Here is a 27,765-nt window from a genome sequence, read left to right as displayed (position 1 = left end):
CAAAGATAAGAGTCTCATCTAGATTCTCATGAGATTTCTTCCAATCAGAACTCTAACATACTATCTGAATTTGCATGTTTTATAGGTTCTTATGCAAATATCTAAAGACTTTTTCATGTGATAGCATAAACAAACTATGATTGATTTGATGCTTAATTAAATATTCATATTTTCTATTGTATAACCTTTTTAATTAGCCAAAAAGTAACGTTATATCCAACTTGCAAAACAAAACTATAAATCTGTGAGAAATAACAGAGTTAAGTTGGTAGATCACCATTGGTCCATTCTGCGATTAATGTTCTCTAGATAAGAATCCACTATTTTTAATTGGCTGTCAAAGATGAAAGCACACCTGTGTTACTTACGCAACATCCTGTCAAAAAATTCAATACAGTCCATACAAAGTGCAGCAGTTCACTTAGAATACACGTGTATTGCTTTACATTGCTTAGTACAATGTGCTGTTTAATCTATATTACTGCAACACTTCCAAGGCATTTCTGCTCGCTCTGAAAGAGGCATAGTCTTACTGAAGACTGTGGAGGCAGCTACTTTCCCAGCAAGTTTTTTTAAGCTAATGGAAGGCAGCACTCTCTCCATATTTGATCAAGGGTTCAGGAAGAATGTATGCAAAACAAGTTCCTTGTCCATATGGGGACTGGAGCCTAGAGCAGCAAGCATGTGGTCAGACAACTCTATCTATGAAAAAGAAGGCAGGGAGGGTCTGATCATAGAATGCAGAGGTCATTCACCCATTCTGCCAAAGATACAGCTATGAGAAACATCACCTTCATCGTTAAAGAAATAGTGGTCACAGCTTGCCATTGGTCTTGAACTAATTTTCTGGAAAGCCATGTGGTGTAGTGGTTAGAGTGCCAGACTAGGATTTGGGAGACTCAGGTTCAGTTCCCCAACTCTGCCATGGAAGCCTGCTGGGTGACTAGGCCAGTCACACCAACTCAGCCTAGCCTACCTTACAGGGCTGTTGTGAGGATAAAATGCAGGAGAGGCGAACAACGTAAGACACTTTGGAAAGATAAGGGACAAATGAAGTAAAATAAAAATAAAGATCTCATGCAACTGGCAGAGAATGGCTTTTCAGAAGGAAAAGAGAAAGGCCAAGAAATTGGAGGACTGATGGCAACAATAGGATGCTTTAGATCCAGAAGAGTTAGCCGTGTTCGTCTGTAGTCACAAAAATAGTAGAGTCCAGTAGCACCTTTAAGACTAACCAACTTTATTGTAGCATAAGCTTTCGAGAACCACAGCTCTCTTTGTCAGATGCATCTGACAAAGATCTGACAAAGATGCATCTGACGAAGAGGGCTGTGGTTCTCGAAAGCTTATGTTACAATAAAGTTGGTTAGTCTTAAAGGTGCTACTGGACTCCTCACTATAATAGGAGGCTTGTCTCTTACTAGGAAGTGCAGGTACAGACTTATTTGTCAAATGTTACTGGACTATGTTAAAGAACACAGGAAATCCATACAGGGACGAACCGTGGGCCCTCAAGCCCAGCACTCTGCCTTCTAGCAGCACAGCCAGTTAGATGCTCCTGGGAAGGCACCAAAGGACAGAGCGACATTGTGTGCTTCTTTCTGGCCATAAGAGGTGACGGGCTTGTTATGTCTGAACATGAAGGGAATGCAATATTGCAAGCATCTTCTCAGCATGTATTCTGCAACTAACTGCCAATATGGCCATCCACTTAAAGCAACCTGCCACATTATCTCTTTTTCAAAAAAGAACTGCGCAGTTACGAGCATTCTAAAATCTAAAATAGCTATTTGACAAAAAAATAGATACATTTGGATGGACTTCCTTCCAAACCTTCCAAGTATTTGACACAGAAAGCTGAGCCTGGATTTCACTTACAGGGGCCATGATAGTCTTTAGGATACATGCCATAACTATATGGCTATTTTTAGATACTCCACAGGGAAGGAAAGAGAAAGCCATCCACTTGATCTAAAGCACAGCTCCGCAGTTGCTGGGCCAACTCTGCAGAAGCAACTCCGCCCACGCTGTCTCCCAGACAGAGCGGATCAACAACATACCCAAGGCACTGAATCTGGCTCCAGCTGTGTTCACTGTGAGCCAATGCTAGGATGCAGAGCATGAGCTCATTGCGCACGTTCGCCAGAGACAGCAAGACTGCAAGGAGTGGCATTATAACAAAGACTGTAAAGAGCAGTGCCTCCCTCCACGCCCCCCCCCCAAAAGGCAGCTATGAAAATTCCATGCTGAGAACACACACACACAACTTGATACTCCTAGGGGGAAAAAAAACAAGATTCTAGCACTCATGGAGGATGGAGCTCAATGACACCCTTCTCCTTTCCAAAGTTTGCAATGACTGATGATTCCCCTTCCTGTTCATTTGTAGAGCCAGATATAGAATCAGCATAGTATAGCAGTTCCAGAGTTAAGAGTCAGACCAAACACATGAGCATTAAATACCGACTTCAACCATGATGTCCTGCGGGTTGGTAGCTCCTTCTCTTGACCAGGAGGCAGGGCCACACTGCAAGGAAAAGCCTCCCACAGCCTATCACATGATTTTTTAAAAAATATTTTATTGGATTTCTATTCCGCCCTCTCTGCAAGCGGGCTCAGGGCAGATTACATCATTTAAAAACACAGTAACATAATTACATACAATCATTAAAAACATTATAAAAATCACTTAAAACATTGTTTATTATAATTTACTGAGGTTGTATAATTTCCCAGACGGTGACAATCACTGCTTAACTAATTAAAAACAGGGTAGCGGACAGATCTGATGGGGAGGTTTAAGTCGTTCACCTCCTCCTCCTCCTCCTCCTCCCCCTCCAAGGCCGGAGGAGGCCTGGCCTAGCCTCAGCCATATGCCTGGCGGAGTATTTCTGTCTTACAAGCCCCGCAAAAAGACAGCAAACTCTGCTGGGCCCTGGTCCCGCTAGACAGAGAGTTCCACCAGGTCAGAGCCGGGACCAAAAGGGCTAAGATGATCAAATATAACCTCCACACACATTAACCAACAACAGTGCTAGGAAAGGCCATTACACTGGATTCCAAAGCCCTCTACTGGTAACAGGCGTAAAGCCCCATCTTCTCTCCACTCACATGAGGCAGGTGACCACTCACCACTACGAGCAAATTGCCTCCTCCTACAAGCAGATCAGGCTTGAAACATGACCCTGGGACCGCCTCCTGCAGGATGTGCTATCCACTGCTGCCCGGCAGCCAGCGTAGTAATGCCTAGTGAATGAATGCAGGGGTTGCCAGCAGCAGCAAGTGCTTCAATGGAGGGGTAACCCCTACCCGCTATAGAAGTGCACCTGACAAGAAATGAGCCAAGATGCCGATGAGTGGCACAGCCCCTCCCTCTCCTGAGCGGGGCTGTCCCTTAGCCACCCTAGTGACAGCCAAAGCAGAAACCCTCCCCCCAAGAATGGGCTGCCCAAATGAAACAAGCAGTCCTTCAGCTGTCCAGGCCAGGGGTCCCCAATTTTTCTGTGGGCACCTTTGGCATTCTAACACCATTTGATGGGTGCAACCACAAAATGACTACCGCAGGAGCCAGAGTAGGGTTGCCATCCTCCAGGTTCTCCCAGAATTACAAGCCATCTCCAGATTACAGAGATCGGTTCCCTTGGAGAAAACGAGAGCTTCAGTGTCATGTCTGTACCCATACATCCATGCCATGCCATTGTCTAATGCTGACCTGGTATTTTAACCATTGCTGTTGCTGTACCTCGATGTCACATTGCCAATGTCATAACTGCATCGCTTTCACAGGCCTAATGAAGCTGCAGGTGCCTTATCTCGTTCCTTCGAAGCTCCCAGGGCTTCTGACCTTGTAACCGTTCATTCTCATGACTTACTGTGTTTCAACTTTTGTACTTTCCTAGTGTCTAGACTTGATATGTAAACTATGCGAGGAGCTCCCAGGGCAATCTTGCGCCAAAAGTTATGTTTATGGCTGGGAGGGGGGAAAGTGTAATTGTGCTCTATAATAGAATTATTTTCACACGTCATGAGTATTCCCGTCAACTTGCTGTTGCTGCTTAGATGCTTACCTTACTTCTGAGTAATCCTATGGACATATCTGTGGAAATGATCTGATTCCTGAATAAAACCTTTTAACCAAGAACTTGGATTCTTGCTGTGAGGGTACAGGGGTCTATCTGCCATAGCCTGTCATCCATAGCCAGACATTTTGACAGGAATCCTTCTTTATTTTCCTCTGTACGTGTTATCTCTGGAGAATGGCCACCGGCTTCACGTCGTCAGAGCCAGACCCGGGGACTATGGAGCCAGAGGACCCAACCAGCAACCCAGACTTGCAACTGGGACCAGGTGCAACTCCCGGAGGAGAGCTGGTGCCTGTGACTCAACCGAGACTGGACTACCGAATGGACTCTACTACAGTTGAGATGAGGGGACTTGGAGCTGCAGGAACCCTCCCCCATGTATCCAGAACTGGGGGCAATCCCCCAAAGGGGGGTTACCCATCTTACATGGACAACTTTACCAGCTCCCAGACAATGGGAGCCCCGACCCCAGGAGGAGAAAGTGAGGAGGAGCTCTGTTTGGACGCTGCCCAAATGAGACAGGGGTGACCGACGTCTCGATGGTACCGCAACTGACCTCCATTCCTGAGGACGAATCGGGGATAGAGCCCATGGGGGACTCTTTGTTCAGGACATCCCAAAACACGTTCGAAAGGGAAGTAGCGGATATAGCCGCAAGTGGACCGGATCTGTGGTGGGATGCTGAGCTGAGACATTACGTAAGCTCCCCACTGCAGAGAGATAATTATTTGCCGTGGGGTTTGGAGCCCCCTCCGGATCTCCCTCAAAAAGGAGGGGGAGACCCTGAGTCTTGAAAGGTTCACAGGCAATGGAAAAGCACTTGCCAAGGGAGCTTGTTCCTCACCCGAGATTCACCAGAGCCAGATGATGGGACGGATTTAAGAGGAGAGGATTGTTTGGATTACCTCAATGAACAGCTCCAGGTGTCATGTCTGAGCCCCATCCATGCCAATTTTGATTCTGTTCTGCTGAACACAGTGTATCTAGCTATAGCTCAATATCACTTTGCTAGTGTCATAACTATGCTCAGGCTTTCACAGGTGTTCATCTGTTGAACTATAACAGCTTCCAGTGTTTATGACCTTGTGCTCACTCCCAGACAGTGCTGTGTCTTGCTTCCTAGTAACTCATCGTGGTATCACAAATATGTGAAATGTTCTCACACCAAGAAAGCACCAAAGTATTGTTTACAGTTGTGAGGGGGGAGAAAGGCATAAACTAGAATGGTAAGAGAGAAGTTTCTCTCATATGATGTCATTCCTGTCAACTTCTGCTCATGCTGCTTAGATGCCTGCCTTGCTTCTAAGTAGTTCTATGGACCTGCATATGGACATGATCTGATTTCTGAATAAAAGCCATTTGACTAAGTACTTGTGTCTTACTGCAAATGGGCCAGAGATCTGTCTGCTCTATCCTGTCATCCATAGCCTGACACCAGGTGATGAGATACGACCTGTTGGCGTTAACAGGACTTACCAGGGGTTGGATGAGAGGTGCTGTGGATGCCCAATGTACCCTAACCCAAGTGGATTTACAAATACCGGGGGACCCTGGATTACCCCCGGGCAATGTCGAGGAGTATCGTGGCCGTACAGTTGAAACAGGGACAGATCCCTTGGACGCGTGTGAAATGGGAACTGTGGCTGGGCCAAATAACCAGGATTGGGGCCAGACGCCGCAGTTACCCGTGCCAATGGAAAAGGCAACACAATCGGTGTTGGAGGATTTACAAATACAAGGGTGGGGGCCTGGATTACCCCGGCACCAGGCAGGGTTTCCCGGGTTACATTGGTAACGGCGGTACCTACACCATGGACTGGAGTGTGGCCGGGCCAGCAGACCCGTCCGGGGGCCAGACGCTGCAACCAAAGAGAGGTGGAAGAGAGGTACAAGGCCGTCAAAGCCCAAGTGGCCATGATGAGAGAGGAATTGGGGCAAACCGCCCAGCCAGTAAACCAAATGATGAGCCTGCCGATGGGACCGACTATGGACCCGCATGAGGAGCGCGGAGAATCAAAGCCAGAGACTTCCTTACAGCAGCTGCTGCCGAGGGAGCGAGGGAGAGCTGCACAGATTGGCCAGGAACCAATCAACGTTGTGGGGCTAACACCTTCGGAAAGGAGAAGGCTGCTTTTAGTAACTTCCGCACCTTCAGTGGAAGCTCAAGTAATCCTCCCAGTTACGCGGGTCCCAACTGTAACTGGAGCAGGGAGAGAGAGTTCTGTTCAGCCTCCATAGTAATTGCCTCTAATAAACCACCCCGGGGGGTGGGGGGCATACGGGGGGGGGGAGGCAACCATTAATCATCCCAGCAACCGCGACTAGCACAGGCGCACCAATCGCCACTTCAGGGATGAGAATACGGAGGAGCTTACCAAGTCAAATTCCACCCCCCACAGTAGTGACAGTTCCAAATTTACCACCCCAAGGAAAAGTGGGTGTCCAGCAAGTGGGAACACAGCCAGTGAGCATCCCGCCTGCTGTAATAAGTGCAGGGGCATCGTTTGCTGCCACAGGGATGAGAGTGCCCCAAAGCGCCCAACCACAGGGAGCCCCTATCGTCATCCCAATGGAGACAGGATTACAAATGGGCCATCCGCCGCCAGGAGGCCCCACAGTATACCCCCCTCAAAGAGTGTCGAGAGGCCAAGCACAACCGCTCCAACTACCTCACAGAGTGGTGACCCAAGCAGTCCCCATTGTGTATGGAGCAAATGTAGCATAGCACATACCCTACATGGCGCAGGGACCCAACCAGCCACCTCCCAGAGCGGCCCCACTCCAGCAGCCAGCAGGGCATCAGGGAGTCAGAGCTCCCGGTGCAGGACTGCCACAGGGATGATTTAAATTGGAAGACAGATTTGATGGAAAACCCGAAGACTTGGGATTTTTTATAGTATAAGCCATGGAATTTTTCCAAGATTGGGGACACTTGTTTCCAACTGAACACAGCCGAGTGAGCTATTTAGGATCTCGATTAGGGGGCCCTGCAGTCGCATGGCATGTGACTTTATATGAAATGGGAGCACCCGAATTATATGATTTAAATGCTTTTGTGTATGCTTTAAGAGCCCAATTCGAAGACCCGCTGGAAGGGGAAAGGGCCCGAACAAAGCTTAGAACCGTAAGGCAGGGTCCCAATCCGTACGAGAGTATGCTGCCGAATTTAGGCAATTAGCCACCAAAGTTCATGACTATCAGGAAGGAGTTAAAATTGAAATTTTCCTAAACGGACTAAATGCTGACCTGCTAGATAGAGGATGACCCACAGACTCTGTTAGGATGGATCCAATTAGCATGCGAGGTCGAAAACAGAAACCAAGTTGTGAAACTCGTATGAATGCAGCAACATGCGGGGCTGAGGAGGCCAACCACCGAAGGAAGGGGACGTACCCAGCTAGGGCCAAGGCCCCCCATCCCAGGAACTGGGAGACAGTTACGATGGAGACAAGGACTCTGTTTGAAATGTGGGGGGCGTTGGACATTTCGCAGCCGTTTGGGGCCCATTTCGGAAATTTTGGGCCAATTTTGGCCCAATTCGTGCCTGGAACAGCCAGGATTGGGCCACTGCCAGGTGAGGGAACACCTGGCAGCGGCCCGTTCCAGGCCATTTCGGGCCTGAAATGGCTGGGAGGGGGGGCAGTTTTGAGAACTGCCAGAACACTGTTCCAGAGTGTTCCGGCAAAAAAAAAGCCCTGCTTAAAAGCAAAACAAATCAAAGCCTATAGGGGCAACAATAAAAAGAGTAAGAGCAGGATATCCAGCAGGTGCTTACAGAATCAAAACCAATAAATAAAATGAAGTTTAACACTGGCAAAGTCCAACATCTAAAACAGAACAGCAGATAAAATATCACCTTTCAAAGGCCCTTTTGGAAAGGTCTGCACTCCCCCCGCCCCCGCCCCCCCCGCCCCGCAATTGAGAACACAGACAGTCCCAACCACGCCTCTGGTGGAAGGGAGTTCTGCAGCCTGGTGGGGACTGCGGAGGAAGCTCTCTTGCGTCCCTGCTAACCTCATCCTAGAAAGAGAGTTGCTTTAACAGAACCCAGCCAGCTGACCTGAGATCCTAGGCAAGTTCATGCAGGTCAGGATGCATCCCCTCAGATAGCTTGAACCCAATTCTTGTAGGGCTTTAACAGCACTTTGAATGGGATCAGAAAACAAATTTAAAGCCAGTGCCATTCATAAAGCATATGGCTTATCTGCTCATTATCCAGGGTTCCGGACATCAGCCCAGCTGTAGCACTGAACAACTCAATTTCCAGAATGTCTTCAAAGGCAGCCCCACGTACAACATGTTGCAGTAGTCCACCCTGGATTACCGCAAAAAAGAAAGTGAAGAGTGCGAAAGAACACAGGACAGCTTGTACACCTATTGCTGAATCAGCTTTATCCCCAAATCACAGCACCGCCAACTCGTCTGTTTATGTTTGTTTGCACACTTCCAGACCTTCTAGAGCTCACGGGTTCCGTTCAGAGTTTCCACTCCCTCTCTTGTAGTTTCATGGGAAGGCAAGAGAGCATTCATTGGGTATAATCCACATGCTGCTGCTATTCTACTCTGAGTCTCACAGCTATTTCACACAGATGTTAACACAGAACAGGGGAAAGCAGGAGCCCTGCGGAACCTTGTCAGCGTTACCTTTTAGGGGATGCCTGTCAAAAGGATCAGAGCCACAGTGAAATAGTACCTCCCTGGAAAAAATCAGACAGATGGGCCTGGCACACCAAAATATGTAGTAATAAATGAAGTAAAAAAAGAAATACAATAAAATAGCTTTGGGTATCCCTTCTTCTGTTGTCGCTATCCTCATGCCTGATTTGGATTATCTGCTCCAAGGGGCATGGACTCCTCTTTTGCTTGCACACTGTAAAGTATCACATACAACGTTGACTAGTGTGATAATTCTGGACCTAGCCTTCCACAGCATTTCATATGCCGCCTCTCTGTGGAATCTGCCCAAAGGTGGTTACCAGATTCATATTCTTCACAGTTCACACAGGCACACTCTGCAAATACAGTCACCACTTAACAGCAGCGGGGTTTGTTTTGCAGGAAAAAAATATATCGATTTGCAATAAAACTTTGGGCATGCAATTTCCCTTATGCTCCAAGACCAATGATCAATTCTGCTGATGAATCAATAACAGCTGGCTGAAGCTGCCCTGTTTTTCTGATTACAAAATAACCATCCCACCAAATTCCAGCTTCCCTCTGTGACCACCAAGGCCAGGACTTTGCCCTTAAGCTCAAGGGAGATTTAAGAGACCAGCAAGCAACGAAACGCCTCCGTTCCCCAACTTTCAAAGCTACCCCACCCCAAACACCCCACCCCTTGGTAACAGCAGAACAATTTCCTTGCTTCTAGTCCCCAACCCCCATCTTCTGCATCAGTTTCACTTGGGGTGCTAAGAAGGCTACTGTCCGTAAATTACAACCCAGTCTTTATTATTGCAATTCTAAGTAGCACAAAGATTTAGATTGCTTCTGCAGCTGGACTTCCAAAAAGAAAGGAGGACTGGAGGCTTCCATGCTAGCTTCTCTTTCCTAAGATGGTTGGTTTGTGCCAAAGAACATCTGCTTCTGCCTCTGGCTGATAAAACCCATCATGGAGTGTTTTGTATCAAGAAATGAAGATGAGCACTACAAAGCTGCTTAGCATATTCGATTTTTGCCAGCAAGGTGCCAGAATGAGGGGACTTACCAGGGGAGCCAGCCTGGCCAGTTCTGGTTGGAGCAGGAACGTGAAGCTCCAACTGCCCTGGCTGTGATTCAGAGCCATCGCATGGCCCTTGGCCTTCTGTCTGCCCAGCAGGAGAGGAGGCAATCTCAGCCAAGACTTCGAGATCCTTAAGGATAACCTGGAATGAAGCAGAGAAACCAACACATAGTAAGCAACCAGAAAGTCAGGAAAGAGAAGGAATCAAGGAGGTTTCTGAAACGAGTTCCAAAGTTAGCTTAGTATTCAAAAGCATACTTTTCATGTAGAAGATCTTGGGTGCAACCAGTGACTGCTCTGGGTTAAGGTACCAGGAGATGCAACAAATCTTTGCTTGGACTCAGGCAGAGTAGACAAGATGGAGCAAAATGGAGCAATGGCCTGATTCATAAGAACGTTTCAGGCATTCACAGGAGAGCAAGTTTTACTAAAAACAACAATCCATGTGTGCTGTCGGGGCACAAAAGAAATGCAGAATCATCCATCAACTGATGCAGAGGAGTTAGCCGTGTTAGTCTGTGGTAGCAAAATCAAAAAGAGTCCAGTAGCACCTTTAAGACTAACCAATTTTATTGTAGCATAAGCTTTCGAGAATCAAGTTCTCTTCGTCAGATGCATGATACAGAGACTGGTCAAATATAGAAGAGGGGGGAGAGAAGGGGAGGAAAGAGAAGAGGCAATTAGGGGGGAAAGGGGAGGGTGCAACCAAAACATTCCTTTGCTAGTATATGTAAACATCTCCTTTTGGTGTGTGGATCAGTTGGCTTCAAAGGAGTTTGCTCTGTTAGTTTGTAGCAGCCAAACAGCTAGACCATCCAATTCCAATGCAGTATGAGCCTTCGATAACCACAGCTCTCCTTGCCAGATGCATCTGACAAAGAGATCTGTGGTCCCCGAAAGCCCACGCCAGGTGCCACTGAGCTCCCCCAGACCCCGCCTCTGTAAAGGAAATCTGTTACCTGTGATAACCATTCATAGTCCCTATTCAGTCCCAGCTTGATAGAGTCAAATTTGCATATGAATTCCAGTTCAGCAGCCTCCCATTGGATTTTGTTTTTGAAAGGTTTCTGTTGAACTACAGCGACCTTTAAGTCTTTGATGGAATGTCCTGGTAGACTGAAGTGTTCTCCCACTGGTTTCTGGACGTTTCCATTTCTAATGTCAGATTTGTGTCCATTTATTCTTTTGCGTAGAGGTTGGCTGGTTTGTCCAATGTAGAGAGCAGAAGGACATTGTTGGCACATGAGGGCATATATCAGATTGGAGGATGAACAGCTGTAAGAGCCAGAGACAGTGTAGTTGATGCCATTGGGTCCTGTAATTGTATTCCCTGGGTAGATATAGGGGCAGAGCTGGGTCTGTTGCAGGGCCTGGTACCTGTGCTGGTGACTCTGCTGGCCAATTCATGATTGTAAGTGAGAAGTTGTTTAAGATTGGGGGGTTGTCTGTAGGCAAGGAAAGGTCTTCCACCCAGGGCTTCTGAGAGAGAGGTATCATTTTCCAGGATGGGTTGTAGCTTACTGAAGATACGTTGGATGGGTTTGAGCTGGGAGCTATAGGTGACAACCAGTGGTGTTCTGTTGTTAGTTCCTTTAGGTTTGTCCTGGAGCAGACTGTTTCTGGGTACTAGTCTGGCCCTGTTGATTTGTTTCTTCACTTCATTTGGTGGGTACTGTAGTCTCAAAAATGCTTGTTGTAAATCTCTTAAGCGTGAGTCTCAGTCGAGAGCATTGGAGCAGATACGGTTGTAACGTAAGGCTTGGCTGTAGACAATAGACTGAGTGGTATGTTTAGGGTGGTAGCTGGAGGCATGTAGATATGAGTATCGGTCTGTTGCTTTCCGGTATAAGGTGGTATTTATTCGTCCATTATGTAGTTGTACAGTGGTGTCCAGGAAGTGTACCTGTTGTGTAGAGTGGTCCAGGCTTAGGTTGATAGTAGAGTGAAAGTTATTGAAGTCCTGATGAAATCTCTCAAGAGCTTCCTTCCCATGGGTCCAAATGATGAAGATGTCATCCAGGAATCTTAAGTATAGTAGTGGTTCCAGTGGATGGGAGCTGAGGAAGCATTGTTCCAAGTCCGCCATGAATATGTTAGCATATTGTGGTGCCATGTGTGTGCCCATGGCTGTGCCATTAATCTGTAGCTATAAGTTGTCACCAAATTCGAAGTAATTGTGAGTGAGTACGAAGTGACAAAGTTTAGTGGCGAGGTGTGCTGTGGTTTTGTCCGGGATAGTATTCCCTATGGCTAGCAGTCCATCTGCATGTGGGATATCGGTGTATAAAGCCTCCACATCCATGGTTGCATATGGTTCATATGCAAATTTGACTCTGTCAAGCTGGGACTGAATAGGGACTATGAATGGTTATCACATTATCACAGGTAACAGATTTCCTTTACAGAGGCGGGGTCTGGGGGAGCTCAGTGGCACCTGGCGTGGGCTTTCGGGGACCACAGATCTCTTTGTCAGATGCATCTGGCAAGGAGAGCTGTGGCTATTGAAGGCTCACACTGCATTGGAATTGGATGGTCTAGCTGTTTGGCTGCTACAAACTAACAGGGCAAACTCCTTTGAAGCCAACTGATCCACACACCAAAAGGAGATGTTTACATATACTAGCAAAGGAATGTTTTGGTTGCACCCTCCCCCTCCCCCCTAATTGCCTCTTCTCTCTCCTCCCCTTCTCTCCCTCCTTTTCTATATTTGACCAGTCTCTGTATCATGCATCTGACGAAGAGAACTTGATTCTCGAAAGCTTATGCTGCAATAAAATTGGTTAGTCATAAAGGTGCTACTGGACTCTTTTTGATCCATCAACTGAGGCAGCCTGATCTGAATCAAGTGGACTTTAGGGGCTGACTCAGGTGGAGTGCATTTCAAAAGTCTGGCCTTGAAGTTACCGCAGCCTGGGTATGTAGGGCTGGATTAGCTGAATCAAGGAAGAGAGCCAAATTCCATGCTGCACAAAAATGGAAGGAAGAATTTCCTTTCAGCTGCATTCACTTTATTTACACCCAGCCTTTCTCCCCCGAATGAGGATCCAAAGTGGCACACGTAGTTTCCCTCTCCTCCATTTGATCCGCACAACCACCACCCTGTGAAGCAGGTTAGGCTGAGAGTGTGTGAGTGGCCCAAGGTCACCCTGCTGGACTTTTTGCAAGTCTCCTATGCTCAGTCATGAAAGAGTTAAATTGTCATTCTGTTTGTTTAGTCAAATAGCTGGTTAGCGTAGGACCACTTAGGCTTCCAGAGAAGTTCCCGCCAGAGAAAGTGGGTGTCTTTAGTCATAATGAGAGAATCCAGGATTGTCTATTGGATGAGCCAGTTTATTGGGGGGCAATTAGCTAGCAACATAGAGTAAGGCTTTACTGCTCTTTGTTCAGCAGTCTGCTGCCACTACACTATTACTTCTTCACTAGACCACGCAGTCTAAGTTTTTCTCTCTCTAGGACCTAGTTGAGACTATCAAGATGTAGTCAGAAGCTGTTTGCTGTTTCTGCGAACAAATATACCCTTTTTACCCTATTATGTAGTAAAGTATTTTTATAGAGCTAGAATCACAGAAGTCTGTCTACTTATTCCCACTGCGCTATCATCAAACTCTGCAACTCTGAAAACTTATATCTAATTGCTGTGCAACCACCAACACACCCAGTGAGCTTTCACGGCCGAGCAGGGATTTGAACCCAGGTCTCCCAGGTCCTAGTCCGATAGCGTTAACCACTACACCACACTGGCCCTCTAACCACTACACCAACTTGCTTCTCTACTAATAGTGCTGGGTCTAGTATAACCTCTAGGCTCTTAACTGAGTCAGTAAGGCTCTGCTGAACACCATCGAAAGTGGGAAGGCACAATGCCCTTCAAGATCCCGTCCTTTCCCACCAGCATTACCTCCACCTTGTCAGGATTCAATTTCAACATTCACCTTCATTTGTTTAATGACAATAATGCCAGTAAGGCTCTGGTTCAGGCATTGCCAGGTGATTTGGATAAAGACACATAAAGCTGGGTGTCATTGTCATATTGATGACACCCAGCTCCAAACCCACAAAGGATTTCCCCAAAGGGTTTTACACGCAGAATGAATAGCATGGGAGGTTGAACTGAGGTTCCTTCTGTGCACAAAGCACCTGCTCTACCCCTAAGCTAAAATCCCTCCCCCAGAGCTATTAGATGTTCTGCCGGGCGTATGGTTGAGGCCCATATTAGAGGACCATCTTTGAGCCTCCCGTCGCCTTCTCCTATCCAATGACATCCCGTCCGTCTGGGTGTCTCCCTCTTTGTATTTGAGGGCAGGCATGTGCAATAGGCCATCTGAGTTATGATTTTATGATATGATTTTAATTGTATTTATATAATGATGTATTTTATGAATGTTGTACCCTGTCCTGAGCCTGCTTGCAGGGAGGGCAGGCTATATACCAAATAAAGTAAAGTAAAGTAAAGCAAAGAAAATGCTAGTCAAATGTATTAGGCTGCTGCTGATACAACTCTCTCATGGTGATGCGCTTGCTAGCTGCCTCCTGGGTCATCTGGTCCCCAGGGCCAGCCTCCATGACACATTGGACTTGTCAGGGTGACAGAATTTCACCAACTTGCACCGTGGAAGCACACACAAGCTGCCAGTAACAGCACAGCGAGGCAAACCATCTCACAGAAACAAACCACCGGTGCTGGCCCCAATCAAAGAAGTATCGTGGCGGCAAGAGGGAAAACGAGCACACACGCAAACGAGCGACCTCATGAAGGACAGGTGCAAGGAGCCTGCAGAGACAAGGGAAACGGGGACCTGCCAATACTCAGGCAGCAGCCGGCATACCTGCGGGGCCGCCTCTCGCCATACGTCTCCCGGAGGGTGCTCCGCTTAGCGAACAGACACCTCCCGGGGATCCTGGGCACCAAGGAGGTTAACCTTGCCTCAGCTAGGACCAGGGCTTTCTCGGTCCTGGCCCCAACCTGGTGGAACTCTGAGGAGGCCCGGGCCCAGCAGGATTTGTTATCCTTCCGCCGGGCCTGTAAAACAGAGATGTTCCGCCAGGCGTATGGGGGCTGAGGTGGGCGAGCCACTCAACTGGCCTTCTGCCACGGGGGGGGGGGGGGGGGGCGGGCGTATGCCCCTCTGCTTTTGCTGCCTTTATCAATTGGACGCCCTGTCCCACAGATTTGTGATAGGAGAGGGTAGTGCAATATGTGTCCTGCTGTTTAAATGGATTTTATACTACTGGTTTTTTATTTTTAGGCTACCTGCTTGATTGTATACTTTCTGGTTGTAATCCACTCTGAGCCTCCTTGCAGGGCAAGCGGAACATAAATCTAAACAAGCAAGCAAACAAAATCACGAGCTTCCAAAACAGAGCTGGGCACATTCATGGGGACTGTTTTAAACAAGTGACTTGCTTTGAGACTTTCCCCTGGGCAAATGGGATGTTGACTCAAGTGGATTTCAAGAGCAAGCATGAAAAAGCCCGGGGAGTCACTGCAGCCATGCAGCCTGTCTCATGCTCGGAGATGTAAGGGAGGTGACCAAGGACTTTTCAGCCTGGCTCCCTTGCATTAGCTGCTGACAGTGCATTATATCAGGGTGCCATGAACGGAAAGGAGACACCTCTGTTGTGAGGTTTCCCCTCAGCGACTTGCACTTGGACCCATCTCAGTTTACACAGCTTTGGAGCCACCTGCCATAGCCTAGACTGAAACCGGAGCCAGAGCTGAGTGTGGGCAGCAGGTAACAACAGTACCAACATTTGCTGCACACACCCCTTCTTGGCTGCATCGGAAGGGATGGCAGCAGCAAGTGGAGGGCAGGCGGACTGGTTTTCAATGCATATCCCCTTCAATGATAGGATTTCGGATTACTTGGACTCTCCTTCTAACTCTGCAAAGCAGGAACTGTGCAAGAGCAGATTCTGGGTAAAGATGACTATGACTCACTGGCAGAGCACCTGCATGCCTTGCCAAAGGTCCTGGGGCTCAACCCCTGCACCTGTCGTTCAAAGAATCAGAGGGAAAAACATTTTCCTGCCCATGGCTCCAGCGAGCAGCTGCCTGTCAAAGTTGCTTGTATTGCGCAAGACGAACCAACTTGGTAAAAGGCAGCTTCATATAAGCTTTAAACAGTACAACCCTGTCGCAGAGGGAACCAACCAGGGTGGGGGGAAAGAGGGGGGAGACAGAGTGCTTTACATTCGTCCTGCATCTTGCCACTGAACAAATTTCAGGCCGCTTCTCTCCGTCTCTCTCTCTCTTTTGTGCAACCAAAAGAATGAAACTGGAAGGGTGTAAGAAAAGCAATATCCTGGCAGAGCACAAATGCCAGAGTGTTACCATGGCAACTGGCCAGGTGCCAGAAAGGAGCATCAGCTGAGTCCCATCATTCCAGGGCAGCAGCCATTTGAGCTCCTGTTATTGGACACGAACCGACCAAGAGCAATGAAGGGCTCCCCACCACCAGAGCAAATAAGGAGGCCTCCCTGGTGGGTAGGGGGCGCAACCAGGAAAGGGCGGCCAGCTCGGAAAGGCACTGCAGAGCCCGGGTGTTAAGAGCCAGCACAGCAGCTGGGCACAGACTCTCCAGTGGAGAGGCCAGGCTGCATTGAGAGACGAGGCTCAAAGTAACAAGAAAACTAGATGAGGCTTCTTCCACTTCTGCCACGGTTCACAGTGAGCTGGGATAACAGAAGCTGCACAAAGAGGTTCCCCGTGACTGAGTAAAAGGATACAAACTGGTCCACATATTTATTGGAAAATAAATATGTGGCTCTAGCTGTGGCACAAGCAGCACAAAACTGGGGAATTTGTATTAAGTTTGTGCCAGACAATGCAATAGGATAGACATGTCTTATGGAAAAATGACAGGCGGGAGGGGTTAGTACAAAGACTCCAATGGCTGCAGGCACTTCTCCAAGCCCAGCTAGCCAGCATGTGCTTCCAGATGTTTATCTTTAACAAGAGCGAGGAAGCTGCATTCTTTTGATTAAAAGCTGCACGGTTTTACACTGGGAAGCTATTTACTGCAATTTGCCAGTGGAAAAATATGGCTCACCCTTCCATATGGCACTGGCCTAGCTAGAAAATCATTTCAAGACAACAAGCAGCTTTCTGATAATGAACATCTTCCGGCTTCTTTTACTCTCCCCTAATATGCTTTGCAAAAATAAACAACAAAACAAGAGATTTCCTGCACTATACATAACTAGGTCAATGCAATGTGCATCACGTTCTAGTTGAATCGGTCCAATGTTCACTTCACCAGCTCACATGGAGGCTGTTACAGTGTTTCTAAAGGGCAGCCCCCCTCTCTTCTGGGTTTCCTTTCCCGCATCCGTTCAAGTGCAATTCGCCTCAGCATTTTAGAAGTACGCCCTGCAAAAATGGAAGAGGTTACCAAGGGGCAACAGACCAGGAATTTTATGTTTCCCCAGGATCATACTCAGCACACTTGAAGGCACTGGCATTGGGTGCTGAATTCTGTACTGTGAGCATGTGAATCAGCTTCCAAACAGTTTTTCACTTAGGGATAAGGAAGAGGCAAGCGGGCTTATGGACATTCTGGACAGCATTATGGGGGGGTGTCAGGCTATGGCAGATAGGCCCCTGTGCCATCACAGAAAGAATCCAGGCTCTTGCTTTAAAGGTTTTATTCAGGAATCAGATCATTTCCACAGATATGTCCATAGGATTACTCAGAAGCAAGGTAAGCAACTAAGCAGTAAAAACAGGTTGACAGGAATGGCAATATGTGGGAAAACCCTTCCTCTTAACACCCACATTCACTCCTTCCCCCTCCCATCAGTAAAACAGGACTTTTGGCGCGAACCCGTCCTGAGAACTTCTCACATATTTTAACTATCAAGTCTAGACAGTGAGAAAGCAGGAGATTAAAGTTGAAACACGGTAATTCATGGGAGCGAGCAGTATACAAGGTCAGAAGCACGGAGAGCTCCCAAAGCCGTTAGATAAGACACTTGCAGCTTCAGTAAGCCTGTGAAAGCAAAGCAGTTATGGCACTGGCAATATGACATCAAGATAAAGCATTAAACACTGGTTCAGAGTAACAGGTCAGCACCAAATAACGGCATGGATGGGGCACAGACATGGCAGGCACAGAATAAGAGGTAGGAGAATAAAGGGAAGATCTACCAGGGAGATGAAGCAAATTCCTGCTCCTGAAAGCTGAAAAACTGAAAGACTTTGACTCCTTTACGTCCAAAACATGCTTATCTTCAGGCCTGAATGAGAAGAGCATGTGACTCCCATCAAAAGAAAGATCTGAATTGTGATTCCACAGCAGTTTCAGCTCCATTCATTCCCCACCCACTCCCATTCTGCTGGTGCTCTCTAGTGCCTGGCGTTTGTCGAAGAATTAGTAGAGGGCTGGCTGCGTGGTCGGAAACTCAGCATGGAAACATGGAGAGGCGTCAAAACACTTCACTGCTGTCTTCTTGACACCTCTGCCTCTGCTACACACACACAGAGAAATGTTCATATCCGAGTGGGTGCACGTGCGACCAGGGAACAGGTGGCTGGACAGTCACGCCCATCACAATTTCTTCCCCCTTCCCTCACAAAACTGTGGAGAACAAAACTCACAGTGAGCTAACGGGACAATTTTTCTTCCGAGAGGGGAGTCTCTAAACTTGAAGAATGATGCTCCCAACATTCTTGGTGGAACCGCAGCCTGCAAAAACTGGAGAGGCAACCGAGGGGGACAGAACTCTACAGCCCCCGGGTTCTTTACAGTTTAAGAGCCCCCTTTTCTACCACCTTTGCCTAAAGATCTACACCCAAGATGTCTAAGGGAGCATCTCTCCCACCCTTTTAACATCAGATCAGATCTTTGTGGACTGAAGCTAAGCTTGAGCTGGGAGCAAGGGCTTTTCAGTGGTTGCCCCAATGTAGGGCAAACACCCTCCCATATTCAGCTCAGTCCTTGCCTTCTGGAGTCAGGAAGAAATATTCTTATTCTGCCAGGCCTTCTAGTCAAGACAGTGATTCTAAACTGCTCAGTCTGTTCAATTAAGTTCTACAGTCATTTTCATCATTTTGAAAATAACCAAAAGCGAAGCTGGCACGGCATGGCATTTAGACTGCTGCACCATGATCTTGGACAACCAGGAATGAACCCACACTGTGCCACTGTGCCTCTCACAATCTCTTGGCCTGATCTTCCTCACAAGGTGGTTATAAAGATGAAGTGGGGGAGGTGAAAACGATGTGACAAGCCATTCTGGGTCCCGTTTAGGGAGAAAGCCGAACATAAATGAAGTTAAAAAGTACAGCACAACAGCAAGTGGAGAAATAAAGAGTTGCAAATGAGACACATTTATCACTTTAAAGACTGAAATCTCTGCTACCCAGTGCTGAGACTTAACAGCTCAGCTCTACACCTCTGGCCCCCTTCCCTCCAGAACCCCAGTCAAGCCCATGAAGCAGAGTGATGCAGATCCCAGACTGGAGCTCTTACCTAACCATCTTAAATTACCCTTAAGCTCTGCCCTTTCTTCACCTTTTTTTTTTTTTGCTTTGCATCATCATCTGGTTTCTCTCTCTTCCATTCAGGCATCCTCCACTGCTGGCGTAATTCAGCTTGCTGACCGTGTTCACTTGTCACCATGGATTTTTTCCTGCTGCACACCAGAATTCTTATCTCCTAATACAGACTGAGGCTTTTGGTTTAACAACTTGCTAAGCTATACCTTGAGAGACGTGAAGGCCCGGAATAAAACTGAAAATATTTTTAAAAATTTGCTCTCCATTACCCCCCGCCTTCATACCCGCCTCCGTTTTTCCAAACAGAAAAACTGAAGATTTGGGGACCACTACAAAAATCTCCTGAGATTTTTTCTTCCTTTGGAATGCTTTTTAATAAAGGTTTTACTTACTCAATATGTGGAATATAAAGGTGTAAAACAATCTACAGCATTAGATAATAATAATTCCTGTGTATGCAAAGTGGGCATATGTGGCATATTTTCACAGATAAGTTTATTGCTAAAACATGGCTATTGTTTATCCACAATTTATATGCTATAACATTATAACAGTACAGCATATACATACATACACACACGTATGCATGCATATGGACCTGGATGACCCAGACAAGCCCTATCTCATCAGATCTTGGAAGCTACGTAGGGTTGCCCTGGCTAGTGCTTGGATGGGAGACTAACTAGGAAGCCCAGGGTCACATTCTGAGGCAGACAATGACAAACCACCTCTATTCGCCTTTTGGCCACCATAAGTTAACCTCCACTTGACAGCACTTTCCACCACATATAATTCGCAAATGAAGAGTTCTGTGTCTTCAGTGTTAAAATTTTAAGTCAATATCCAAAAGTGCTGGTAGTCCCATTATGTCTATACAAGACAGTTTCTATCCAAACACACTTCCTTTTGTTTACTCCAAAATCTGTTTATTACATTTTCTAATTTTATTTTTTCCCGTCTTTCACTTGGCAAAATCAAGACATCGTTGCTGAGCTAGAGCGAGTGCAGCAGTCTGCAGCGTCCTCTCTCCAGTATTGGCTGTGCTTGCAATTTTGCTGGCAGAAAATTAGAGCATCCCCACTTTTAAACTGTGTGGGAGCTAAATGGTACATTCTCGTATACTGCCTAAATGATGAAACATGCATTTTGTACATGTACGAGGCTGCCTTATACTGCCATTGGTCCATCAAGGTCAGTATTATGATGGTTGTTGTGGGTTTTCCGGGCTGTATAGCCGTGGTCTTGGCATTGTAGTTTCGCCAGCAGCTGTGACTGGCATCTTCAGAGGTGTAGCACTGAAAGACAGAGATCTCTCAGTGTCACTGAGACACTGAGAGATCTCTGACACTGAGAGATCCCTGTCTTTTGGTGCTACACCTCTGAAGATGCCAGCCACAGCTGCTGGTGAAACGTCAGGAACTACAATGCCAAGACCATGGCAATACAGCCCGGAAAACCCACAACAACCATCGTTCTCCGGCTGTGAAAGCCTTCGACAATACAAGGTCAGTACTGTTTGCTCCAACTGGCAGTGGCTCTCCGGGGGTTTTCACGTCCTCCAGCACCTGATCCTTTTAGCTGGAGATGCCAGGAACCGAAGCTGGGACCTTCTGCATGCCAGGCAGATGCTCTCACACTGAGCCACGGCCCCTCCTTCAACAACACAGCAATTATCATGTTGTTAAAGCAGTAAAGGATGTTAGGTTTGATAAGGGTTTTTTTTCCCAATTTTCCCAAAATTTCAGGCTTCACCAAAGAACAGAAAAAAAAAGATCTCCCTATGATTTTGAAATTTTCCAGAAGTGTTACATCTTTAGTTATCCTTCTTTGGCTTGGGACTGTACCTGTGGCCCTCCTCACAACAACCTTGTGAGGTGGATTAGGCTGAGAGAGCCTATACAAGACTCGCCAGAGAAGATGGAAATCTGAACCCACGTTTTCCCCCCAGCCACTTCCTCCATAACACAGTGTTGTGCAAAGCTTTCCTCCAACCTTTCTTCCTTGTGCCGTTTTGCTCACACTCCCAGAGAGCTCCCTCACTTCTACTACAAATGCACAGCGCAGGGACACCAGCCGTGATTCCTACCACACCAGTCCATCAGGCACTCTGGCCTAGTCCATCACTCCACCTGTTCCATCACTCCCTGCTTTTGATGGCCCAAGTTTCAGGGCAAGCCCATGAGTCAACCTGCTGGGCTTCTCTGCCACCTTCTGTAGATGTGGAGCTGTCAAGAGGCAGAGAATTAAAGGAAGGGAAGCCGGTCTATGGCTTGTTTCCAATATCTGGGGAGACGTGTGACACAGAGAGAAGCTACAAGTCCCTTCTCTGTACAAAAAAGGAGCCACTGTTTACTTCTCACTTCCTTTCACGGACAAAGAGCACAACTAAGGAAAAGGGTTTCCTTACATTTGGAAGTAGCGAGACATGTGTATGTCACCAACCCCTGCAAAGTTGGGTGGGGCAGGGGAGGGTTGTAGATGCTGATTGGAAAGCAGTTGGAACACTGGCTCCAAAACGCTGATTAGGAAGCGGGAAGCCTACGAGGATGGGGCTGCAGCCTGTTCAGTTCTGTGCAGGACCTACACACAAGCAAGTCCCAGGGCTATCATGACCCATGCTGACGAACAGGGAGGCAACACAGTGCCGCTGCAGAAAGTGGGACGTTTTGGTACAGATTCCTACACTAACTGGGAGTCAGATATGAAATGGAGAGGCTGCTGTGGCCTCAGCTGCCCCCTAGTGGCAATCGCCTGCCATCTGAGGCTGAAGGGCAGCTTAGGAACCCAGGCACATCACTGAGGGAAGGAACGAGGCAATTCATCTCACGGGAAGGCTGCCTGGGCTGGGACTTGAATGCAATGGCGGGCGATGAATTCTTTTTCTGACATGTCAAGGAGCTCCTTTAATTCATTTCTCTTTTAATACACAGCTCAAGAGAGGAGCAGGAAGCAACCCAGGCAAGATGGTGCCAGGGCCAAGAATGCGAGCCCCAATTTTGGCAGACCCCCAAGTGACTGTGAGCTGTGAAAAGTAAACTTGTTCCAGCCCCCTCCCCCAAAGAGATCCCAATCAATCTTCCTGTGACAATTTAACTGCCCTTTTTGGCCAGGGGAGAAAGGGAATGTTGACCTTTGCCCTTTGGTCTCTCAACCAGAAATTTCACAGCCACCAGGGCTGTTTTGTAAAAGGCATCCCTGCTTCAGATCAGTTCTGAGTAGATGATGCCCCAAAGCAGCAAACAGCTGCTTAACAGGAGTGCCAAATGACAGGGGGATTTTTCCTGCGTGAGCCTTCCGGAAATTTAGGGGCTATGGGCAAGAGAACCGGCCTGTGTAGTAAAGAGTCCAGTAGAACCTCAAAGACTAACCAACTTTATTGTAGCATAAGCTTTCGAGAACCACAGCTCTCTTAGTCAGATGCATTTTGCTACTACAGACTAACAGGGCTAACTCCTCTGGATCTATGACCATGGAAAGCACCACAGTCAGCCTGCGTGCAAGAGACTTCCCTGACTGATCTCTCTCTCTCTCTCTCTCTCTCTCTCTCTCTCTCTCTCTCTCTCTCACACACACACACACACACACACACACACAAACACACTTCCTGTTCCAATCACATGCTCTTTTGTTCAAGAAAACCAGAAGCAGGAGCCTTGGGGGCTTCACAGAAGCTGCAGATGAACCCTTTCCTACACAGAAAGATGCAGGCCTTCGCTGCTGCAGTGAGTCATTCTCGCACTCAGCCAACTTCCAGAGAGCTGCTTCCAACCCTTTCCCTCCCAAGTATCCTTGCATCAGCTGCAGGAGAACATGTGAAGCCTTCACAACTTTGGAGAAGCGCATATATACTTAAAGGGCAGTCACACATACAAGCATGATTATGGGTTCTCTTTTTCCTTCATGCCATGTTTGAAATGCCTTTTGAAAATGTAGGCGGGGGGGAGTTACCCCATCAAAAGCACAAAGCTAGAATCAATGAGGTGAGCCCCTCAACAGCTAGGGGTGAGTTTGGATCCTATACCCAACACACCTTCTCTGTGGATCCCCTGCCACCCGCAGTTTCCCAGGCATGTTATTCTGTTCTTCCCTCTCCAGAGCTTAACACAGAAAGATAATGGCCTCTGCCTACATTTCCCCATATCAGATTTGGGTTTTCTGGTTGCAGAATTTAGGTTTCCTTTAGCACAGGGTTCTAGAAGCCTGAAACAAAGAAGCTCCCATCCTGCCAAAGGGAAACAATTAAACAATGGCGATACAAAATTAAGCATCCGGATGTCTCACGGAAGCCCATACCACAAAAGGTGAACAATGCAAACAGGGAAATACTTTTATAAGGCAAGTTTTTACACACTCAGTACATATAATACGAAGGCTTTACATAAGACAGCTCTACGGCTATTATCACACTGGAAGATGACGATGTAGGTAGCATAAGAGGAGGCGTACCTCCACTCGTGCCGCGGCTGACAGGCTCCAAGACTCACCTTAGAGATGGCCACAGCAGCACAAGCAGGGCAGTCCCTGCTCTCTATCTGCTCCACTTGTTCCAGGCAGCAGCGGCACACGTGGGGAGGGAATGTGTGCTTCCTTCAGCCCCTGTGCTGCCCTGGAGCTAGGTAGGCTGTAAGACCACGGGGTGCATCCTACCCCATCCTACACTGAGCACAGTTTACTTATGTATTTATTAAAATATTTATAGCACACCTTTCCTTTTGGCTCCAGTCTGAAGCCTTTCTCCAACCTAAGGAGCCTTCCTCCAACTTAAAAGTGTCCTCACCCCTACTGAACACAATACGCTGCCTTATAGCACGTCAGACCACTGGTTCATCAAGGTCAGTATCGTCAACTCTGACAGGCAGCAGCTCTCCAGTCTCAGGTTAAGGTCTTTCACGCTACCTCTTACTCAGTTCTTTGAACCTAGGAAATTCTGCATGCAAACCAGAGGCTCTACCACTAAGACAATGATGTATGCTGCTTCGCATCCCCACGGGAGAGAAATAGTAAAGAGTCCAGTAGCATCTTTAAGACTAACCAACTTTATTGTAGCATAAGCTTTCGAGAACCACAGCTCTCTTAGTCGGATGCATCGTCGAAGAGAGCTGTGGTTCTCGAAAGGTTATGCCACAATAAAGTTGCATCTGACGAAGAGAGCTATGGTTCTCAAAAGGTTATGCTACAATAAAGTTGGTTAGTCTTAAAGGTGCTGCCGGACTCTTTACTATTTTGCAACTCCAGACTAACACAGCTAACTCCTTTGGATCTATGGCTGGAGAGAAAGGTAGGGTATAAATGAAGAAAATAAAATACATCAATCTAATGAGGTTGAAATGAAGTATCAATCAATTGATTACCATCACAGACCTGCAAAAACGAAAATGAGTTGCGCAAACTAACAACAGTAAGGGGTGGGATATGCATGCTATTAGTACCTATGGCGTGTTAGGAATCTAAAGTCCCTTTTTGGAATCACAGAAAGACATTAAATTTGCTTGCCTCACGGAGGACAGCTCAGCTACACTGCCAACATGGCTCACCCACACGCCATCCTCGAGCCAAGGAGTGTGAAGATCAACACAGCTAACTGCAAACTTTTTATCCGTACACAAGGCTTGCGTGTGGGGACAAGCAGGAGGGAAGGAGTCACAGGTCATTACTCTCGCCCTTGTTCTCCTTTTTTATATGTCCAAGTCCCAAATTTCAGCCTTGGCAAGAAGAAAGCTGGGAACTCCACAGGATGAAATCCAAGCAGGCAAAAATCAAAGTCTAACTGGATTAGGACAGCCACTCACGCTGGCAAAAGCTTTTGTTACTGTACTTGAAATCTGTATCACGTGGAGAAAAGCCCCTGGGGATTTAGAGTGAGAAAGCCCATTCTTCAGAGCAGACTGGCACAACAGGCCCTGCAGCTCTGGGCTGTGGCGAGTGAAACCTGCGTTGTCCTCCTTCAGGCAAGCTCTGCTCCAGGGAGGTGAAGGGGGAAGTCTGAAACTGGAAGGAGCGCCGCTACCAAGCTGAAAACCCAAGCTTTTAAGAGGACTTTAGAGTGGGCCAGAGGCCGGTTTCATGACAACAGAATAACATGGAAGATTTAGCCATCAATGCCAAAAAGGTGACGCTTCCACACCCTAAATTCACTGAGCAAGTACAGTTCTTGTGCTCTCCACTCATCCACATCACAACAACACAAGTATTCAGTCTCCAGGCCATCAGCTGGAGGGCTTTTGGTTGTGGATGGTAAAAAAAAATAAGTCTTCATCTCAGTAGATTTCGTATCTTTGAAGCCCCCAAGTTCTCAGAACATCTGTGAACTGTACATGTCTGAATCAGTAAGGCATATCTGAGATCACCCGTGTCTTCTGTTCTTGATTATTTTCAACCATCCTGGAGAGCAGTAGAAAAGTTAAGAAAAGATTTGTGGGCTTGAGCAAGGTAAGGCCCCTCCGGCTTGTGTCCTCAACCTTGGAAGCAGGCTAAGCACCTTTCCAAAAGCCTGAGTGCAGGCTTTCCCATGTTTTAGGTTATCGGTTAAATACCTGCCAGTGTTGGGACCTCTCCACCTAGTGGACTATTTGTTGACTGAGCGAATGTGCCATCGTGCTTTGGAACCTGGCCACAAATTCCATCCTCAGAGACATAAGCATGTCCTCCACCACCCATGTAAGGAGGAGGAAGATTTATTTTATCTTTGGCAGCTGACCCACGCCTTTGCTGTGGGGCACTGACGGCGAGAACCACAGTATACCTGTCCCTTGCCGCATCTCCCAACCACAACGCTGCTAAGTGGATGGCTTAGAATTCCATGCAGTTTGTTCTCTTTTCCTTTGAGATTTCAGCAGCCTTCGAACACAGACCCCAGGCAACACATCTCGCACAGTCGGACTACAGTGGTGATGACTATTCTCCAAGGTTCCTTCAGTGGTAAGTAGAAACATGAATAACCTGACCCAGCAGCTCCACCAGAGGAGAGAGGACTTTCCCAGTTCCAGAATCACAACCCTGAGCTCTGACTGCTTCATAACTGCCTCCTGAAATTGTACCAGGAGCCCCTGAAGTAGACCACAAGGCCACACTCCCTAAAACTAAACAGGATACCGCTATCCCAAGCAGATGAGCTAGCCTAGGATTATCATCTTCAGTCGAAACAGCTGCTTTGTTTTCCTGCCCTTCTGACAGGATCCTGTTATTTTTGTGGATGCCCATTAGAATTCCAAGTTGCTCGACAAGCTTACAAGAGCAAAAGGAAAATCTTCTCCCTGGTTCCTAGGAACTTGTGCCTGCAAAGGGATTCTACGATGGTTGTCAGTTTCTTGAGACCTTGTACCCAGGAATAGGAGGACAATCACTGGCAGAAGTCAGAGCCTGGAGAAGCTCAGATTGAAGGGTGAGACTCTGTACTGCAAGTGGGAGTCTCGGGAATCAGCAATGAATATTAAGAGGAATGGGTAAGGCAGGACTCAGTGAGGTTGGCAAGAAAACTCTACTACCAACCACTGTCACTATTGGTTTCTAGGTGAAGCAATTTAGCCCCTAGAGAATACCAGAACTGCAGTATCTTCATTCTTCAAGATTGCCAAGGGTATTGGATAGACAGCCCAATGACATCTGGGACAAGGTAACTGCTTGTATAGCTTCTTTGTCCAGGGGGGCCAGAACAGCTGCCAGGATCCTCCAAAGTTTCTTTTCCTTCTGAATCCTGGGAAATGCTATAAACTTCTCTCTTGGTACCCTAAGGGATTCTAGGACTTACCCTTTTGAGGTCATTAACTGGAACTGCATAGAATCCAAACCTGTTGGCTGGAAAAGTGAAGGAAGCAGCCCTGGACTGGAGGGGTGTGTATGGGAACAATACCCATCATATCTAATAGGATTTCTGCCCACCCCTTGTGCCAACCGAGGAAGAACATGTGCCACCAGCTGGGATGGATTATCTGGTTAGGGTAGTGGTATGTCTCTGGTCTGGGCAAACAAGAATGCGAAGATCTTTGCAAAAACTTGCAGCTGATATTTGAATGCATCTTTCTTGGAATGCCCCATTTTTTGTTGCGTCTGCATCTCTTCTGATTGCCTGGAGGATTTGCTCACAAGCAATTTTGCATCTACGGGACGGCAACATTTGGCATGACAGCCCAGCAATAGCTGATCACACAGGCTTGATTATGATGTCCTGGATCATCAAAGACTGACTCTTTTTTAAGTATCCAAAGTAGGCCATGTGTTTTACTTTCAAGCTTGGGTAGCTTGGCAGCCTTCACCTCTTTCTTCCTCCTTCCATCTTCACATGTAGGGTTCTCTCTTCCTTTGTGATCTATATAGATCCCAAATGTGCACATCTCCAATTTCATTTCAAGCTCCCATACTCAAATCTGCACTTTCCCCACAACATTAAGAGAGTTCACCCAGTGGATGGAAGATGAAACTAACCAATGCTTTTGTGGTCACTAAAATCTTTAGTCAATTTCACCTTC

General features: G+C 47.2%; 1 protein-coding gene across 2 annotated transcripts in view; it reads right to left on the bottom strand.

Annotated features, from left to right (window-relative positions):
• The window catches only part of VAC14 (VAC14 component of PIKFYVE complex), a 123,632-nt gene that overhangs the window by 71,197 nt on the left and 24,670 nt on the right, over nt 1-27,765 (bottom strand). For both annotated transcript variants that reach the window (XM_055000682.1, XM_055000683.1), the window contains exon 13: nt 9,790-9,946. In XM_055000682.1, the coding sequence (XP_054856657.1) occupies nt 9,790-9,946 (157 nt within the window). The remainder of the gene's footprint in view (nt 1-9,789; nt 9,947-27,765) is intronic.

Source organism: Eublepharis macularius, chromosome 16 (assembly GCF_028583425.1).
Source record: "Eublepharis macularius isolate TG4126 chromosome 16, MPM_Emac_v1.0, whole genome shotgun sequence".
Taxonomy (NCBI): domain Eukaryota; kingdom Metazoa; phylum Chordata; class Lepidosauria; order Squamata; family Eublepharidae; genus Eublepharis; species Eublepharis macularius.
Note: the sequence above shows the minus strand (reverse complement) of the source record. Positions and strands in the feature narration are given on the sequence as shown.